This window comes from Hypanus sabinus, chromosome 2 (genome assembly GCF_030144855.1).
Source record: "Hypanus sabinus isolate sHypSab1 chromosome 2, sHypSab1.hap1, whole genome shotgun sequence".
In the NCBI taxonomy this organism is placed as follows: domain Eukaryota; kingdom Metazoa; phylum Chordata; class Chondrichthyes; order Myliobatiformes; family Dasyatidae; genus Hypanus; species Hypanus sabinus.
The window spans coordinates 65,608,367-65,628,942 of NC_082707.1; the positions used below are offsets into that span (position 1 = coordinate 65,608,367).

The following is a 20,576-nucleotide window of genomic DNA, read 5'->3' on the forward strand; positions in this document are numbered from 1 at the left end:
TGAATATGGTATAAGTGGATTTGATATGATTTAATCTAATAGTTACACAGATTGTAGGAGGAAATGTCAATATAAATGTTAGGGATATTTGTCAATGTAATTAATATTTGTAAATGGCGTATGGTAAAGATGGGCCAAATGGTTTTCTCGTGTTTCATTTTCTTTCCATTCCTATTATTTACATTGTTCAGACCGATAAGCCAAGAGGAAGTCTATATTTCTCCAATCTTGACAAACAGGTGTCAAGACATTCTAGTGTACGTATGAAGTTTTGGTTTTTGTTTCCTTTGCTGCAGTGGTATTGTGACATGCCTTCACCAGCGCATATACGTACTTCCCCTCCTACACCAAAAGACTAAGTGAAAGCGGATTCTGTGCTCTTCAAGCTAGGATTCATCAGTCGTTTTTCAATTGAATTGCCATTTTGCTTTCCCTGGGATATTAACAGAAACATGAGTTTCAGAGTTAAAGTTTTCAAAAGGGACCACAGCATTGATTTTCGGAAAAAACGACGAACTCGAAAGAGGATAGGTCAAGTTGAGGAACACAGATTCAGTACAGTATGTATGGCAGCTTAAATTTCTATTGAGGTGTTTATTTTACATTGAATTAGTGTTTTGGCATTTGAGCTTTACATGGTATTGGTCAGGCTGAGACCATAATATTTTAAAGTTTTGATACCTTCCAGCTTTTTGGTAATGATTTAAAATTGTAAATATGTTTTATTACAGAAAATAGCCCTGCTATTTCCTCATGCTTGCCAGCCATAACTTAAAACTTAAGGAGATAGCTTATGTGGGTAGAAACTTAATACTACTAAGCAATAATAAACATAGTGCTTGTAGCTGATCATTTCCAGGCATTTTGAAAGATAAACATAAATCATGTGTCATTTAAAAAATTATAAAATGTTCAGGCTTTGATAAGGCATTCTGAAAACTAACCTAATGCATACAAGGTGGATTGATGTAGATCTGGATTGTTCTTTTGTTAGAAATTTTCTGTTTGCTTGTCAACGATGTTGAAGCCTCAAAGCTGTGCCATTTCTCGATGTTGTCTTTTGAAGAACTTCAGTGAAGTTCTATGTTGTACTTCGAATATTCTACACTGGGAGTATACACAGGCTTTTTTGGTGTAATTAGATCAATTGCATATTTTAAAATCTATAAATATATTCAAATTGAGAAGTTTATAACATTACTTGGACTATTACATTTGTACTATGCTACAAGATACTTCAGATATTTGATTTTTAAAACCAGTTATTTGAAATTAATTGCACTGCTGCTCACACTCAATTATAACACACTAGTTAAACAGTAGGAACAGAAATACCGAATGGTCATTTAGTTACCAAAAAGCAGCAGAATGACGATGGGTATGAGCACGTTTCTAACTAAAGTCACACCGTGTCCCATCCAACATCACACTGGGGGGAAATCTTTCCTGTTTGCACCAGAGCCACTTTGCAGAAGCCAGGGACCAATAATTTACTGAGGGCCTTGATAGATCTTCCTCTCTGTCTGTGTAGGGATAGTCCAAGGCAGTTCCTTTAACCACAGTCTGACAATCAAAGCTATTAATCATTTACCTTAACATGTCTGCTTAGCCCACTTGTATGATGGTGGGGGAGCAGCAAATCCTTATTGTAGACTTCAGTTTAGGGTGATCTCAGACACTATTTTACATCAGTTACAAATTCTATATCTAAGGTTTATCTCCGTGCACAGCTGTGTCTGTGGTCAGATGAATTGCTTCTACTTGTAATTTCAAATGGCGTTATGCAATTATATGTTACCTTCTTCACCAGTGATAAATCCCCTACTACTTTCCTACTTTGTCATGGCAGTCCTACTACTTATTATATGGCCAGGTATCTCATGTTGAAGCAATGACTTAGCCCAAAGCATAAACAAATGTTTAAATGATCCAACAATCCAACGTATTTGACACATTGTACAAATAAGGGTAGGAGAAAATACACACAAATGAACTCATTTCCCAACAGATTTATAACTTTGAGAAATATTAGCCAATTCTATTTCAGAACATGAAGATTACTCTGATGTCGACCAGCAGCCTATCAACCCCAAACAGAGCTACCCCTCAAAAACAATTTGAAGCAATGACTGCTAGAGTTTCTTGGTTCCTGGAGAGGATTGCAGCTGGGAGAGAAGACACAAACCCTAAAAAAATAAGGAAGCGTATTGTAATACTGTATAAACAATTGAAAACACCAAGAGTTATGGTGGGGGAGTTTTAGGGGATAGCCAATAAGGAAAGGATTGAGGGGAAGAGAGATCCCCTGACCAGCCTGGTCTTGTCTCAAGATGGCACAAGCAGCAGCAGTTAAGAACAATATGTGAGGTAATAATCTGCATCTGTGTCAAGATGCAGCGGGGAGAAGAGTATGAAAATAGGTTGCAAGTAGCTGTCCAAAACTGAATGTTTCTCGGCTACGTGCTGAGAGGCACAGAAAGGTTTTGTTCAACTGCCACAATGTCTCTGTGGGAATCACCACATTTCTGGCCTGTTCCACCGTTGGACACTAACATATATAATAACCTCACAGACATATCACTAACTGAAAACTAGGACTGATTCCTTTTGACATAAAGCAAATGTTGACATATTGCAAGCAAATGTAATATGTTAGATGCAATAAATGGCAATATTTAAATGGCCTGCATTGTATATTAAGTCAAAAAATAATGAAATACCTATACATAAATGAAAAAAAGTATTTGGCATAACGTTAGTTTTTATTTAGTGAGCAGAAGGAAAGACTTAAATAGAAGTGTAAAACATCAGAGTTGGTCATTTTGTAAAACAAACTGTTATATCCATACACTGGTGGGTTTTTTGCTTTTTTTAACCCATTTTAACACTTATGGTTAATTTGATATAGAATTATTTATATGTTAATTGCTGGCAGGAACACAATTGATCATATTGATAGAATAAGGCCTCTTTGATCTTGTGAATGTAACCATGCAAGAGTATTTATTTTCAACATGACTTCCTGTGCTAACTCTATTTTTACAGTTGTTTATCAGTTGTTATTTTTTATTCCCTGAGTTGAAACTATAGGTTTATTGGAAAGAATGTAAAATTGTGTAGGGCTCTGAGCGAACCTTTAAAAGATGGTAATCCTTGACTGACATGAAATAAGTTGAACTTTTGTTCTGAAGGAAGTATTTTCAGCAGTTGTTTTATCATTTGCTGTTCAATCATTCTGCTGGTGTGCTTGGTGAGTTTTACTGTATGTTGTTGTATCAAAGAGCTGCACCTTAATTTTTTTTTCTTGAATGTAGGTAACCAAAAACTGATCTTCTGAGTCATTAGTATTATCATGGAAACTTTTTATGCTTTAGAGATGATCCACATGGAGAATGACCCCATTAAATTCCATCAGATGGAAATGAATAATCAATACTCATTCAAAGGCAAAACAGACAAAGCTCAAAGAGATGTGAACTGTATTGGTGGGAGAGAGAGTATTCACAGAGCGGGTTTCAGCTGGATAGGGGTTGAGGATGAATACCAAATGCTGTGATCTCACTTTGATGGAAATCGGATTCTGAAGAGCTAACACCAAGTGGGCATCAGGCAAAAATTATTTAAATTCAGGGAAGAATACAATGTTTGGGAAAGCAGTGTTGGTAAGGGCCTGACGAAGGGTCTCAGCCCGAAACGTCGACTGTACCTCTTCCTATAGATGCTGCCTGGCCTGGTGCGTTCCACCGACATTTTGTGTGAGTTAATGAGGGCTGCTCGGTATTGACTTTAGTAACCCATACAAAATGCTGGAGGAACTTAGCAGGTCAGGCAGCAACTATGAAAAGGAATAAACAGTCGATGTTTCAGGTCGAGACACCTTTTCAGTCCTGATGAAGAGTTTCAATCCGAAACATCAACTGTTTATTCCTTTACATTGATTCTGTCTGACCTGCTGAGTTTCTCCAGCATTTTGTGTGTGCTGCTTGAGATTTCCAGCATCTGCAGAAAGCCTTACGTTTATGTTGTTGTTTTTACCACCTTTGCATTTGCGCGGCCACACCTCTGTTCACGATACAGTCAATGGTTAGACTTACATCAGAATCCTTTTTACATTTTAGGACCCAGATTCCCACTTAGAATCGGAACGTCATAATGTTACACAGCACAGAAAAAGTCTTCTGCCCAACTTGATCATGTTAACTCAAGCTTGTTCCATTTACCCTTATCCTTCTATACCTTTCTTATGCTTGTACCTGACTGACTGTTTTTAAATGTTGTTATTGTATCATCTCAACTATTTTCTCTGGCAGTTAATTCTGTGTTAACACTATTCTCTCTGTGAAGAAGTTACCCCTCAGATTCTCTTTATTCATTTCTCTCTCACTTTAAACCTATGCCAGCTAGTTTTTGCTTTTCTTTTCCTGGGTAAAAGACTGTGAGTATTCACCCTATCAATTATAGACAACTCTCAGTCACCTGTATATAGGGAATAAAGCCCAAGCCTGCCCAACATCTTCCTGTAACTCGGGTCCTCAAGTCTTGGCAAAATTCTCATAATTCTTCTTTGCACTCTACCCAATTTAAGGACATCTTTCCTATAACAAGAAAATCAGGATTATACATTGTACTCTAAGTGAAGCTTCACCAACTGCAGCATAACATCCTTTATCCATGAAAGCCAGAAAAGACCACAATGGGGCTGGAAGGTGAAAAAATGGAGCATGCATTAAAGGTGTTTTTAATTAAGTGACTTTATTATTCATAATAGCCAATATAAATTACAAAACTTCCTTCTAATCCTTTTCTACCCCTCTCCACACTACTCTTCTGCAGTGCCTATGTTGGTTCCAAGTATGCATCTTGGCTTGCACAAGTTAAATGATAACTCTGCCTTTAATTCAGGGATTCCCAACCTTTTTATGCCATGGAGCTTTACTGTTAACTGATGGGTCTGTGGGCTCCAGGTGAGAACACCTACTTTAATTCAAACATGCTTTATGCTGGTCATGTCAAAACACCTTTTCTTTGTGTGGTTCCCTCTGATATTAATTAGCAGAATGAGCTTGTGGAGGAGGTGTCAGGGAAGAAGTCTCTTTAAATATTGTAAATTAAGTGCGGGATTGGATTACTGACTGACAGTAATCTGGCTTGATAATATCCACAATTTTAAAAAGTGACATTCTGAAGGATTAAGAATATACTGTTTGTTCTGTACACTGCCTCTCATTTGTGATAATATCTTCCAAGGCAGCAGTCATTAAAGTGCAGTCTTTTCAGAGTTGATTTTACATAATGCCAATTCTTTCACAAGGGTCTTCCATCATGGAGAGTAGAGAACACAAAGGAAATGAGTTCAGAAGCACTTTGCATTCTGGTACGAGAGGGAGGTGATGGATTAGAATGGAGGATTGCTGAGATGATCGTCATAGGGAAGGAGGTGTAAAGATGATTGACAAGAGATTATGTAGAATGGCGTTTGGGAGCTTGCGGAGTTAATGGAGGTGGGGTGCATAGTGCTGCGGCGATCAGTCAGAGACATGGTCAGGAAGATAACAAGGATTGGGAGACCGGGTGGACATTGTTGGGGAGAAATTAGGGTTGAAAGAGTAGTAAACTGGTTAATGAATAAGAGGCTGATGTGGGTTAATTGGGGAGAGAGTTGTGGAGAGTATTAGGGTGGGTGAGTCATCAGATGAGATGCTGCAGAGATAGGCTAAAGATAGCTTTGATAATGGAAATGGAGAAGTTTGGTGGGTAGCAATGATTAGGAAAGTTCCTGAAGTAGAATCTACTTGAAAGAAGGGAGGTGGCTTGGACTGACCGGCAGTGTTTCAGATGAAGTCGGAATTCCTGTGCTTATCACATGATCAAATATTATCTATGTCCATGATGGGGAAATGTGATTGAAACATGACCACAGAGAGGACCTTCTGCCTTTAACTACAAGTGGTTGCATATGTTAAAAGGGAGTTCTTACCATCTTGGAATCTTTATGGTCTGGTTGAAAAATTCAATTTTGGAACCGTTCAGCGTGAAGATTTGGCAATGTGGCCATTGTGCTAACTACAGAGGCTGTCTGATAATAGACTCCATTTGAAATATTAATGCGCAGTCTTTTATTCATCAGTTTTAGCTACATGTGGCTACACCCTTTCAGACCTTGGCTGACACATGACAGAAATGGGACATAGTTTCTTCACTTCCCGTCTCCCAAACCACTGAGTTAAATGATTCATAGAGCAGCAGGAGCCAGATTCTGCCCCTTCAGTTCATTGTTCTAAATTTAAAAGGGAAATCTACCCAGTTCTTGCTCATCAGTATGGTGTGACTGGTAGTTGCTTCCAGCATGTACAGTGTAATAAAGATAGGATTATTTTCCCGGTTGTACAATGGTTACGTGAAGAGGTATATTTATAAGTTTTGTAAGCTGCCCACAACATGTCGCCGTCTTTCACCACCGCCATCTTGCTTTGCTCGATACCTCCTTGCGCAACTGGACCCTCGATTTCCTCACCTGCAGACCCCAGTCAGTTGGCAACTACATCTCTTTCCCAATCTCTATCAGCACGGCTACACCACAAAACTGTGTGCTTAGCCTTCTGCTCTACGCACTTTATACTTGTGCATATGAGACTAAACACAGCACCAGTCGTATTTAAGTTTGCTGACTGTTGTGTATTTAATGCATCACTAACATTTTAGTAATAATGTAAATGTAATGTTTGATTAAGCAATCTGTTATTTAAATAATTCATTATGGTTATATGTATGAAATACATAAATGGCATATGTCATCACCCCTCTGCCTCATTTGCATGCACCTTGTTAAAAGGAAAAACAAACATACTTGAGTTACCTCCCGGTTACATGTTTTCTTTTAATTATTTTTACGTTTTGGAGTTACAAAATATAACAGTGGTGATGAGTAAGTTTTAAACGAACCTGAGACCTGTTGAAGCACAGTGAGATGCTCGAGCTAAAAAAAAAGCACAGCAAGAAAATGGCTGAGTAAATAACAGCGCAGTGAGAAAAGGTCAAGGTAAAATAAACAGTGCAGCGAGAAAAGGTCAAGGTAAAAAAACAACATGCAGCACACGCTTCTTTGGGAGGAGAAGACTTTTAAGTTTAAAAAAAAGGCAGAAAATGACCTAAGCTCATGGGTTCATAAACAGTGAGCACTGGGTGATAGTAATCATAAATAAAAAAAATCACAAATAAAAATTGGCTGGTTACATTGGAAAGAAAGATAAATGTAAGTGTTATGGAAATGGATGAGGAAGAATGAGACCTAATTTCTTGAGAAGTTAACAAATTCAGAGATACATGAAACTAGAAAAAGGAAAAAGGAAGTTGAGAAAAAGACAATAAGTTGAAAAGGAGTGAAGAGATAAGGAGAGAGAAGGTGTGAAGGAAGCTGGGACTGGGAGAGATGCAAAGGTTGAAATAGATCCAGAGAGGAAAGTTGAGAAAAGGAGAAGAAAGGCATCCAGAGCTATCAGAACCACTTCCTGCATTCTCAGAGTCAACTCCTAATTCCACTGGGCCAGAGGCTCCAAATCCTGAGATCGCTTTCACAGCCATTTATGTCCCAGCAGCCAAGCAGGATGAACTCCCTTGTCAGGAAAGGCATTATCCCACAAGAGTAAGAAATCCTCCACAGCAATAAAATCTTTAGGTCTGAATGGGAAAATTTAAAATTGAGTACATTGTGGGTATCTATATAGTAGTTGTATTATGTAGTATGCTGTATATATTGTATATAAGTTGAAATGCTTTCTATATGGAGTTGTTTATAGCTAAGCAGAGAAGAGTGTTGGGTGTTTAATATATCAGTACAATTTGAGTAATATTATAAATATATTGTGTGTTTAAGCATTCTTTGTTGTTATTCATTCTGGTGATATGAACAAAGCACATGAATGGCATATGTCATCATGCCATCTTTCATAGATTTACATTTTCGAGTTACAAAAACCAGTCAATATAATCTCCACCCCACATCTATAGAAGTTTGTCGAAGTTCTATAGATGATTCCACCTCTGTCATTGGCCAATTCAAAGGTGGTGACAGATCAGCATATAGCAGAGAGACTGAAAATCTGACTGAATATTGCTACAACAATAACCATTCACTTAATGTCAGCAAGACCAAGGAACTGATTATCGACTTCAGGAGAAGAAAACCGCAAGTCCAAAGGTGCAGCAGTGCCTCATCTTACTTAGAAGCTTGTGAAGATTCAGAATGTCGTCCAAAACTTTGACAAACTTCTATAAATGTGGGGTGGAGATTATATTGACTGGTTTTATCATGGCCTGGCATGAAAACATCAATGCCGTTGAACAGAAAAGCCAAGAAAATGTAATGGATGCTGCCCAGTCCATCATGGGTAAGGCCCTCCTTGTCACTGAGCACATCTACATGGAGTGCCATGGAAGGAAATGAGCATCTATAATCTGAGACTCCCACCATCAAGGCCATGCTCTCTTCTCACTGCTGTCAACAAGAGGGAGATCCAGGAGCCTCAGGATCCACACCACCAGGTTCAGGAACAATTCACCCTTCAGGCTCTTGAACAAAGAGGATAACTTCACTCACCCCAATACTGATCTGCTCCCACAACCTATGGATTCACTTTCAAGGACACTACAACTTATTCTCTTGATATCTATTGCTTCTTTATTTATTGTTATTATTTTGTTTCTTTTTCTTATTTTGTTTGTATTTGCACAATTTGTTGTCTTTTGCACATTGTTTGTCTGTCTGGTTGGGCTGGCCTTTCATTGATTCTATTGTGTTTCATGTATTTACTGTGAAAGCCTGCAAGAAAATGAATCTCAGGGTTGTATATGGTGACATTTAAGTACTTTGATAATAAATTTACTTTGAATTTTGATGTGATGCTAGTCCTAAGCCTGATCAAGCATACAAAACACCATGTGTACTCATGGCATAAAAAATGTTTGATCAGAATCAGAATTAAAATCAGGTTTACTCTCATTGGCATATGTTGTGAAATTTGTTGTTTTGTAAAAGCGGTACATTGCAACACAGTAATAAAAACTATAAATGACCATAATAGTTAATTTATTTTCAACATAAGCATAATTGCAAAAAGAGAGGGAAAAAATGAGTAAGTGTTCACAGGTTCATTGTCCATACAGAAATCTGATAATGGAGGGGAAGAAGCTGTACCTGAAATGTTGAGTGGGTGTCTTCAGGCTCCTGTACCACCTCATTGATGGTAAGAATGAGACGAGGGCATGTCCTGGATAAGGAGGTCCTTAATGATAAATGCTGCCTTTTTGAGGCATTGGCTTTTGGAGGTATTCTTGAGGTATTTTGGAGGTTTGTGCTCAAGGTGGATCTGGCTGAGTTTACAACTTTCAGCAGCTTTTTCCAGACCTGTGTAGTGGCCCTGTATCCACCTGTGCTCAGAATGAAAACGCCACCAAAATTTCAACAGGTGTTGCTGAGACTGGTAAACATAGTTATTAAGAAGAATGTAGTCAGTTTTCATAAGGACCTTTGTTCTGTCATCTTAAAGTTTGTACTTTGCTTGGTGGATTAAATTGCATAGTTTCCACTATTAAATTTAATTAGTTCAAGTGGGAATATTATTCAAACTTCTTTTCATTTCTCTTGAAGAGGTGATTTATAAAAACAAGCAAGCTGTAGTGCTGTGATAAGAGGATTTTCACAATTGGAATTTCCCATATGCATGTATTTATCCTAAACTTATTCATTGGTGTGAGCCATGTGATGTGTTTTAGATCAGCCTGATTAATGGCAGATTTACTTATTATGTATCTATTTGACTCCTCCTCTTATATTGCCCAGGGATTATATTCTGTAACAGATTAGGTTAAAATTTTCTGTACCATTTTGCAAATAGTGACCCATTCAATTTTGACATTAATCATAAAAGAGCGATATCATTTAAAATTTCTAATAAGCATGGATTCAGTTGGTTGTGAGGAAGTCGCAAAGGGTGTTGAATAAAGAATTGAGGGTGTTGAATAAAGAATTGAATGTGTTATGATTGAATGGAGGGACTATACAGAATAAAGAGATTGGCAGGCATGATGCTGTGGGCCTCACTGAGTCATGGCTGAAAGAAGATCATAGTTAGGGGTTTAACATCGAAGGATACACCTTGTTTTGAAAGGTCAGGCATGTAGGAAAGGTGGCTCTGATGGTAAAAAAATAAAATCAAATACTTAGAAAGAGGTGACATAAGATCAGAAGATGTAAAATCATTGTGGGTAGAGTTGAGAAACTGGAAGGATAAAAATACACTGATGGGAGTTAAGTACAGTTAAATAAATATATAATATTTATTAACATATTTAACTTAAAATAAGATAGCACAAAATGCACTATATATAAATTACACTGATACAATCATGTTATCCCATATTGATGACCAATCAAATAAAATAAATTGAATGATGAAATACAGTAGTATGGTTAATTATATTATTTTTAAAAATCTACACCCCCTACCAAGACAAAGCTAGTTGGTTAAAAAAACAAGAAGAAAAAAAGGAATACTTTACCATATTATGTTTTATAATAATAGCCCAAATCTATATTTTAATAACAATTCAAAGATTTTTAAAATAAATCAGAATGGGTAGTAAATTTTACCTCAAAAAGATAGCATGAAAGCAAAAGAGAGGATGTATAATATAGTAAAAATATAGTAATATAGTACGTATTTTGCATCTGTTTTCACTGTGGAAGACACCAACAGTATGCTAGAAATTCAAGAGTGACAGTGGGCATAAGTCAGTGTAGTTGCTATTACTAAGGAGAAGGTGCTTGAGAAGCTGAAAGGTATAAAGGTAGGTAAGTCACCTGAACCATATGGACTAGACCCCAGTGTTCTGAAAGAGGTAGTTGAAGAGATTGTAGAGGCATTAGTAATGATCTTTCAAGAACGCTAGATTCAGGAATGTTTCCAGAGGACTGGAAAATTCCATGTCACTCCACTCTTTAAGAAGGGAGGGAGGCAGAAGAAAGAAATTATAGGCTAGTTAACCTGACTTCAGTGGTTAGAAGAAGTTGAAGTCAATTTTTAAGAAGGACATGATAAAATACGTCATAGTCAGCATAGTTTCCATGAGGGGAAATCTTGCCTAACGAATCTATTGGAATTCTTTGAGGAAATTACAGGCAGGATAGACAAAAGAGAGTCAGTGGATGTTGTTTACTTGGATTTTCAGAAGGCTTTTGACAGGGTGCCACACATGAGGCTGCTTAACAAAATAAAGATTCATGGTATTACAGGAAAGAAACTAGCATGAATAGAAGATCTGCTGATTGGCAAAAGGCGCAAGAAGTTGGAATAAAAGGGACCTATTCCGGTTTGCTACCGGTGACAAGTGGTATTCCATGGGGGTATTAGGACCAATTCTTTTCATTTTACATGTCTTTACATGTCAACAAATTGGATGATAGAATTCATGGCTTTGTGGCCAAGTTTGCAGAGATAACAAAGATAGTTGCAGAAGAGCTTGACAGATTGGGAGAATGGGCAAAGAAGTGGCGGATGGAATATAGTGTAGGGAAGTGTATGGTCATGCTCTGAACCCTCTCCAATGTCTTTGGTAGGATGAGTAAAAGTGTGGACTGGTTTTTAAATGGGGAGAAAATTCAAAAACCTGAAGTGCCAAGTGACTTCGGAGTCCTTGAGCAGGATCATCTAAAGGTTAACTTGCAAATTAAGTCAGTGGTAAGAAATGATGGCATTCATTTCAAGTGGTAAGAAATGATGGCATTCATTTCAAGAGGACTAGAGTATGAAAGCAAGGATATGATGCTGAGGCTTTATAGGGCATTGGTCAGACTGCACTTGGAGTATTGTGAGCAGTTTTAGGCCCCTTATCTAAGAAAAGATGTTCTGACATTGGAGAGATCCACAAGAATGAAAGGATTTACACATGGGGAACATTTGATGGGAATGGGCTTGTACTCACTGGAGTTTAAAGTAATAAGGGGGCATATCATTGAAACCTATTGAATATTGAGAGACCTAGACAGAGTGGATGTCGAGAGGATGTTTCCTATAGGGGTGAGTCTAGGAGCAGAGGACACAGTATCAGAATAGAGGGATGTCCATTTAGAACAGAGATGACAAGGTATTTCTTTTGCCAGATAGTGGTGAATCTTTGGAACTCATTGCCACAGATGGCTATGGAGGACAAACCATTGAGTATATTTAAAGCAGAGGTTGACAGGTTCTTTGTTAGTTAGTGCATGAAAGGTTATGAGGCAAAGGCAGGAGAAGGGTTTTGAGAGGGATTATAAACCAACCATGATAGAATGGCGGAGCAGACTGCATGGGCCGAGAGGCCTAATTCCGCTCTATGCCTTATGGTCTATCTTATGAAAAATATTCAGAAAAGGAACACTTTTTAAAAACTCTTCTGTGATTTGGCGCATTATCTACATTCTTCAGTTAGAATCAAGATAAAATAGATCGATCTCATTATCTGCCAAAGTCATATTAAGAATTATTGTAGGTTACATGTTTATTGTATTGACTAAATTTTCACCTCATATAGTCAATGTGCATTTGAGGGACTATGCACAGACATACATGTTGTTGAATTCTAATAAAATGTTGCCAATAGTGGATTAGGTTTGAAGAAATCTTTCAACTTTGCCAACTTTTGGTAGTAATATGCCTAAAATTGAAGCATCAAGAAACTTTGAGTCTTCAGAGTGTGTTGACAGACATTTTGTCTTGCTAATTGAGGAAGGGCTGCATTCCAAGCCTCCTGTTTAGTTTTGTCTGAGAAAATTCTTTTTAGGCATTTAGAAAACATGTCACAATAGCTTATTTAAACCTGCAAACAATCTAGAATGATTCAGAGAGCAAGTGAATAACTTAGTAGCCTGTGACTGGAAAGAAGGGTGTTTTAGTGGCTGCTCAGCAGGAAAAAAATGGGAAGTCCAGAAAAATCTACCTTATCTGTTATTCTCCAAACAGAAGAAAGGGAAATTTGTTTATTGTCCAATTTAAATATGTGATTGAAGGCTCGTTCTTTGGTGTAATATAAATGTTGCTACAAAATATGATTTTCTTATTTAAAATCATTTTGAATTGATGGCCCATTTGCCATAAATGAGCAAACCTAGACTTCATTTAGCTTTCTACCTCACTGAATACCATTCCAGCCTTCTCAGACTGGTGGCTTCAAGAATTATGCTTGTAAATCAGCCTTACTACTTCAACTCGAAAATGTCACAAGGATATCAGAATTACCCATTAAATATATCTCTTTTCAAAAAAAGGGGGGCTTATGTATAAGTTTTATTCTTAGCAATGCACAAAATACTGGAGGATATCAGCAAGTCGGAAAAAGGGCAATTAACATGAAACAAGAGAGAGGGGAGATGGTCAGCATAAAAAGTAGGGGGAAAGGGTGGGACAAGAGCTAATGGGTGATAAGTGGACTTGTGAAGGGGACAGTCGACAGGTGGGGGAGGAGAAGAGTGGGAAGATGTGAAAAGCTGGGAGGTGATAGGTGGAGTTGAAAAAGGGTTGAAGCAAAATTGCAAAATCATGCTATTCAAGTTGTCTTCCTGTTCAATTTATACCTCTTATTTAGACAAATATTGCTTTTATTGTATGTTTACATGATCTTGTTTCCTAAAGACAATTTCATTATTTTAGTTTTGAAGCAATATTTTCATTAATTCTGTGTGAGTACCTGAAAATTACCAGAGGCATCATCTGCATTGTATGTTACTTAGTATCCACAATAAAGCCCTGGTTGTGATCAAATAGAGGATTTTTTTGATGTGTAGCGAGGAATTTCCAAGAAATATTCTATTAAATGAAAACCTACTTCATGCAATTACCACTTGTTTGTTGGAGTTCTTGACATTTAGACAAACTACGGGTATTATTTCTAGAGGGAACATTGAAGATAGCAGCCTTATATAATTATTTTAAAAGCAAGAATGTTCTGTTTCCAAACTCAATATGTATACTTATTACTTAACCCTGTCCTGGCATTCTTTTATTTTCATCACATCAGTTGTCTCTTTGAGTATGTATATGATTATTAATATCTTTTTAAAGGAACTGCACAAGAATGAAAAAATTATTTTACATCCAATGTGATAATAAATTAACATGATTAGCAATACTAAGTGTGCTTTGGAGAATTTTACCACAGATCAGCTTGTATGGGCTTGCCTCATAGTGCAGAAACCCATCCATTCAAACTTGCTTGTCTTCATTGCCTTACTTAGTACAGCCGACTGGAGTCACTTATTATCATTACATTAGAGAAACATACAGGATAATTTAAACGTGCAACAATGAAAATTGATTGCAAGATGTAACACATAAAGGAAAATCCCAGAATTACTGATCTGTCTTTGCTTTTGAAAGAACTACACTTTTGTTTCTGTTGACTGTGTTTGCTGATACTTAAATGAAAATATTGCACACTCAGTTGTTCACTTTACTGAGGCTGGGAATCTCATGGCAAATCTACTAAGATTGTAGTCTGTGACATGTCAGTATAGTGATAGTGTGTGAATAGCATACGGCATAGCCATTTTATTTTTAGTAAGGTTGCATGTAGCCAGTTTCCGGCAACTTTACACCAAGCATTGTGGCATGTAGTCATTCGATTGCTTGTGTAGTTTCAAGGCATGACTGCTGAAACTCCCTTGCACCGTGTTATGTGACTACCCCCAACCAGCCACAAGTGAGAGTTCTGCATTGATAGCACACTGAATTAGATACAATGCACTAAGGTGTATATATAACCTGAAGATATCTGACATCAACATAGCTACAAATTTTGGAATTGGACAATAATCTTCTGAGTCTTCATTCAATTTTGATCCTGTGACTTGCACCACCACTAAAATGCTGTCAATTTCAGCATATCCTAATTCTCACAAAAAAATTGATTACTTTTTAAGTCTTTATTTCTACTTGTACTTCTCTGTATTTTTCAGTGAAATAATTTTTAAGGTGTGTCATCTGATACTTCTAATCTACTAATTTTCAGATTTTTAACCCCGCTGAATAAACTTGAAAATAAATTAGGGGGAAATCGTTAAGAAAAGATGATTGCTTAGGTGATGTAAATCTGTTGCCTATTACCTGTTGCAGAGTTGTATTTTATCTATTTCTTTTTATAATTAAGATTTCTCCATGAGAGCCAGACTGTCCAGACCTAACAATTGGGGGGGAGGAGGGGGTGCGTGGGATGCCTTCTTCACTGGCACAGCATTCCGTGCAACAAACCGAGCTTAAAAGACGCTCAGTCTGTCAGGAAGAGAAGGGTCATTGTGGTTGATGTGAAGGGTGGATGTAATTTATTATGATCTGAATGAACTGCCATGTTTGTATTGTGTCCCTTGTGTAATGGATGATTCTGTTTTGCCTTCCTAATGATGCGGGAAGGTGCAGCTCACACCGACCTGCGACCTGTCTTATCCCTCAATCTGAAGGCAGCATCCCAATCTGTCGGCTGTGCTCGGACTTCAGCTGTCAACCATGGCTTCTGATTTGCCCTCACATAGATGTGTTTAATAACAGTGATGTCCTCCGTGTACATCTCTATGCAGCCAGTCAGATCCTGCATATTCCTCAATGTTAATATGATGGTCATAAGTTCCTGAACATGCCACAGTCTGTGTCTTCTAAACAGTCCTGTAACACTGAGATTGCTCCTGCTTGGCAAAATGGTCTCATCAATCTACGCCAGGTCTCACCAATGTACAGGAGGCCACACCGGGAGCACCAGATACAGTGTATGACCCCAGCAGACTCACAGGTGAAGAGTCACCTCACCTGGAAGGATTGTTTGGGGTCCTGATTGGTTGTGAGGGAGCAGGCGTAGGGGCAGGTGTGCCAGGAGGGAGATCAGTGGGGTGGAGGGGGAGGAAGAATGGACAAGGGAGTGGCCTGGGGAGCGATCCTTGCAGAAAGTGGGGGTGGGGGGGTGGGATTGGAGATGGCAGAAATTGTGGTGTATTATGTGCTGGACGTAGAGGCTGGTAGGGTAGTAGATGAGGACAAGAAGAATCCTATCCCTGGTATGGTGGTGGGAGGATGGGGTAAGAGCAGACGTGCGCAAAATAGATGTGGTTGAGGGCAGCGTTGATGCCCTGGTAGGGTGGTGAGACTGTTTTTAAGTCAGCATGGTTGAAGCAAGTTGAAACTACTTGTGCATGCTAACAACTGGCTGAGCGAGGTTCCTGTTGGCTGCATAGCTTTATTGCTCACATGCACTCGTAAGAGAAGTGGTGAAGGAGCCATTCTTGTACACCAGCCACCATCTGACCAAAGTGGATTGATTTAATGAAAAGTGCAAAGATTGCCCTATGAACGATCATCATCTGTCTGAATATGCTTGCAAACCAACTATAAATTAGATGCAATAAAGTGTCAGAAGTTGTTAACATTCAGTTAGGGCAATAGATCAATGGCTGTTTAGACCACTGTACCATACTTAACACCATAGAAGTAGATTTGCACCATCATGAAACCCTTGGTGTTGTCAGTCCATGTGCAACTATCCTAAAGAGGAGGGTAATCTATAGTGTCTACTGCACCACTGAGATCTACTTTGGAAATGCTAATGGTAAATCAGTAGTGCACTTCTCTCCATACATCCATTTTGCAGAAGCAGCAAAGAATACTGCAACCAGTCCCGATATCCACCAGTATTTTGTATTTATTTAGGAATCCCTTTGTGTTCAAGATGAAGGGGTACTGTAGGGCTTAGCCAGCTCTTCTTGCATCAATACTAAATAGCTAATAAGTGCTGTTTTATTTTTGCAAGGTGATTTAATAGAGCATTCCAAGTGTCACTGTTCTCAGAATCTCCAATCACCCAAAGACCCTCTGTATCGTTAATTTCATTTTCCATCAGATATTGGAAAAAAAGGGAATAAATAGATCAACATGCAACAATGTGACAAGGTAATCTGCAGGAAATCTGTGCATGCTGTTAACTTCACTTTAAAATAGGCTGCTGAGTCTGAGTGTGGTATCTACCCTGCTTCCTTATCGCATACATCCCCCAAACAAATCAACAACCATTCACAGCTTTCTCTCAGCAAAGCAAAGAAGATCCCATATCAAATACACAAATATCTTGCCTTTTCCATGTGCCACATTTCTATTATAATTCAGATGAGGAAAAAACAACCTGGAGGAGGAACTCAGCAGATTGAGCTATGGTCTGGGTGCAGATCAATAGGAATAAGCAAGATAATAGTTCACCATGGACTAGGTAGGACAAAGGAGCTGCTTCGATGCTGTAGTGCTCAGCAACTCTGTGACTCCTAACTTTACTTGATCTTGTTACTTATCACGGCAGCATCTACTTGCAAAGAAGCCAACACCATACCATGAAAGCATTCCCTTATACCATAACCACAAGACACAAGAGCAGAATTAGTCCATTTGGGCCATTCGAGTCTGCTCTGCCATTCAAACATGGCTGATCCTTTTTTCTCCTCCTCAACCCCATTTTGTGGCCTTCTCCCCATAACCTTTGATACCATGTCCAATGAAGAACCTATCAATCTCTGCCTTAAATACACCCAACAACCTGGCTTCCACAGCTGTAGGTGGTAACATATTCATCACCCTTTGGCTAAAGCAATTTCTCCTCATCTCTGTTTTAAATATCCTGAGGCTGTGCCCTCTTGTGTCCTAGACTCCCCCACCATGGGAAATATCCTTTTCACATCTATTCTGTCTAAGCCTTTTAACATTCGAAAGGTTTCATTGAGATTCCCCCCTCATCCTTCTAAATTCCAGCAAGTATAGACCTAGAGCCATCAAATGTTCCTCATATGATAACCTTTTCATTCCCAGAATCATTGTTGTGAACTGCCTCTGGACCCTCTCCAATGCCAGCACACCTTTTTGTAGCTGAGGAGCCTCAAACTGTTCACAATACTCAAGGTACAGCCTCACCAGTGCCTTATAAAGCCTCAACACCACATCCCTGCTCTTGTCTTCAAGACTTCTTGAAATGAATGCTAGCATTGCATTTGCCTTGCTCACCACCAGCTCAACCTGCAAGTTAACCATTAGGGTGTTCTGCACAAGAACTCCCAAGTCCCTTTGCATCTCAGATTTTTGGATTTTCTCCGTTTAAAAAAATAGTCCAAGCATTTATTTCTACTACCAAAGTGCATGACCATGCATTTTCCAACATTGTATTTCATTTGCCACTCTCTTGCCCATTCTCCTAATCTAAGTCCTTCTGCAGCCTTCCTGTTTCCTCAACACTACCTGCCCCTCCACTGTCGTATCATCTGTTAACTTGCCAACAAAGCCATCTTATTCCATCATCTAAACTATTGATTAGTGACTGATTATTGAGTACCTTTCTTTGTCCCTGTGATCTGATGCATTGTTCTGTCAATATCTGCAGCACAGAAGGGTGAAATTGCTGTAGATGGTCTTCATGGGAAAAATCAAGCACCATTGGCACTGAAAGGTCTGGCTTTGAGTTAATCTTCTTGACTTGGTTGAAAACATTTTGGGCCAGATGTCTGACAACAACAGCAAAATCATCAGCAAAATGGCAGCTGTGAGATGCCAATGTGTAATATTTTATGAGGACATTTGATATGTGTTCTTCAGAGTCACTGTTGGCTTTTGCAGACATATCCCTGAAATATTGGTCTCATAGCCTTGATAACACATATCCATATGAAGGAAATTATGTTGCATTACTCCACCTGGGCATTGGATGGCTTCTGTTGGTTTTGCATTAGAAGCAGTAACATTGATTCCTCGAAAGTGCATGGTATTTGAAGTCCATCTGGATATCACTTCTGTGTTGGAAAACATAAGCTCCATGCTCTAGGCAAATCTTTATAAAGCCCAAAAATGTTGGGATGCAAGGCTATAAAATTGTTTTTAGTGCTGAAATCTCAATGAGGAAGTAATATCAATTTTGTACGCAGCTATCAGCTGGGCAGGTGGGCTGGAGTTGGTTGTACAATATTACTCCAGCATATTTTCCAGGGCTATTTAATTTATCCTTTTTCATTTGTTTTAAACATCTTATGACACTGAAAAACAAATAAACACATTTAATTAAAGTTAATCTTTGTATACATTGTACTGTTCACTTATAGTCCCATACATGACTTACTGTATAGTTGTATGGGAAAATACATACAAAACAAATACAGATTCAATTTTTCTACTCCAAAAGAAAGTTACACAAATTGTAAATAAGACAAGTTATTATAAGCCAACCAATCCACTATTTATTCAACTAAACACTTTAAAATTCAGTGATTTCATAGATTTTAAAATAATACAAATTATGTATAAAGTAAAAAATGGACAGCTACCACAAAGGTTGTTTAAAATGAGAGAAAGTCAACATGTAGATTTCAAAAACAAAGGATAAGAACAAATGTAAAAAATCATTGTATTTCAGTCAGAGGGGTGAACCTATGGAACAGTTGTAGAAAGAATTTAAAAATATACACTATACTTGTTTAAAAAACTATTTAAAAATTATTTAATGAACAAATATAAAATACATGATTTAAAATGAATGAGAGTAATGTGAATAAATGATATTTGGAATTGGATTTTGTGTAAAAAGATTATGAAATTTTTGTTTTTGATGTGATGATTGACGCCAAGTATGTTGTTGTATAAGTAAGAGGGGTAGGCGTAATAAGCTGTAGCTTCACCCTACACCCTTTCGGTCTGTTTGAAAGAACATCTATGTTCTTGTTGTTGTAATTTTGTCCTATGAAATCATCGTTGTAAATGATGCTTTTTGTTATGTTTGTACTGACCGAAATAAATTCATTCATTCATTCATTCATTCAAATGCGAGATTACTCTAGAGCAATTTACTCCTGTACTACTCTACTCCAATCTCCACTCCAGATTCTAGATATGAACACACGCTGTACTGAGCTTTCACCTTTTCAGCATGCAGGTTAATGGATGTGTATTTCCGAAGGCATAGGTTCCTCATATGGATTCTCCAGTGTAAGTATTGGGGAATGTCAGAGCACCATCAAGGAAAGGAACATGAAGAATGGTGGTATGTGTACAAGGAAGGCAGATCAGCACCGAGATGCTGGAATTTCACACAGAAGTTGGGGTCATTGCTTTCTGCTTCCTTTCCCTAATTCTCTGAATGCTTGCTGTTATAGCAATGAATTGTGTTTGTGTGCAGCTGCTTCTGCTTTCATATGATATCACTTGGTGTCATGTGACTGACGATATCATATCACATGTTTTCATTATATTCTTACTTCCCACCAACAGAGAGGGAAATTATATTAATCCATTTCTGGTTTGTATGCTCTGAAGAAAAGGCACTGGGCTGAAATGTTAATTCTTTTCCTCAACAGATATTACCTCACCTAAAGATCATTTCCATCTTGTATAGACACAGGATGCAGAATGAGTGGTTTAAGCAGAATTCATGAAATGCTAGTTTACATTATCAATGATCTGAGAGTGATGCACTGGTTTATCACTTAACATGTGATTATTCCATTATTTTTTAACTTATGATATTTTTTCGTGGCACTCAGC

The 20,576-nt window shown here is 38.0% G+C and overlaps 1 protein-coding gene across 1 annotated transcript in view; it reads left to right on the forward strand.

Moving 5' to 3' along the window:
• The first annotated feature begins 451 nt into the window (after positions 1–451).
• The window catches only part of dock10 (dedicator of cytokinesis 10), a 179,944-nt gene continuing 159,819 nt past the window's right edge, over positions 452–20,576 (forward strand). Inside the window, exon 1 of the mRNA XM_059947468.1 lies at positions 452–560. Coding sequence (XP_059803451.1) covers positions 453–560 — 108 coding nt within the window. The 5' untranslated portion in view covers position 452. The remainder of the gene's footprint in view (positions 561–20,576) is intronic.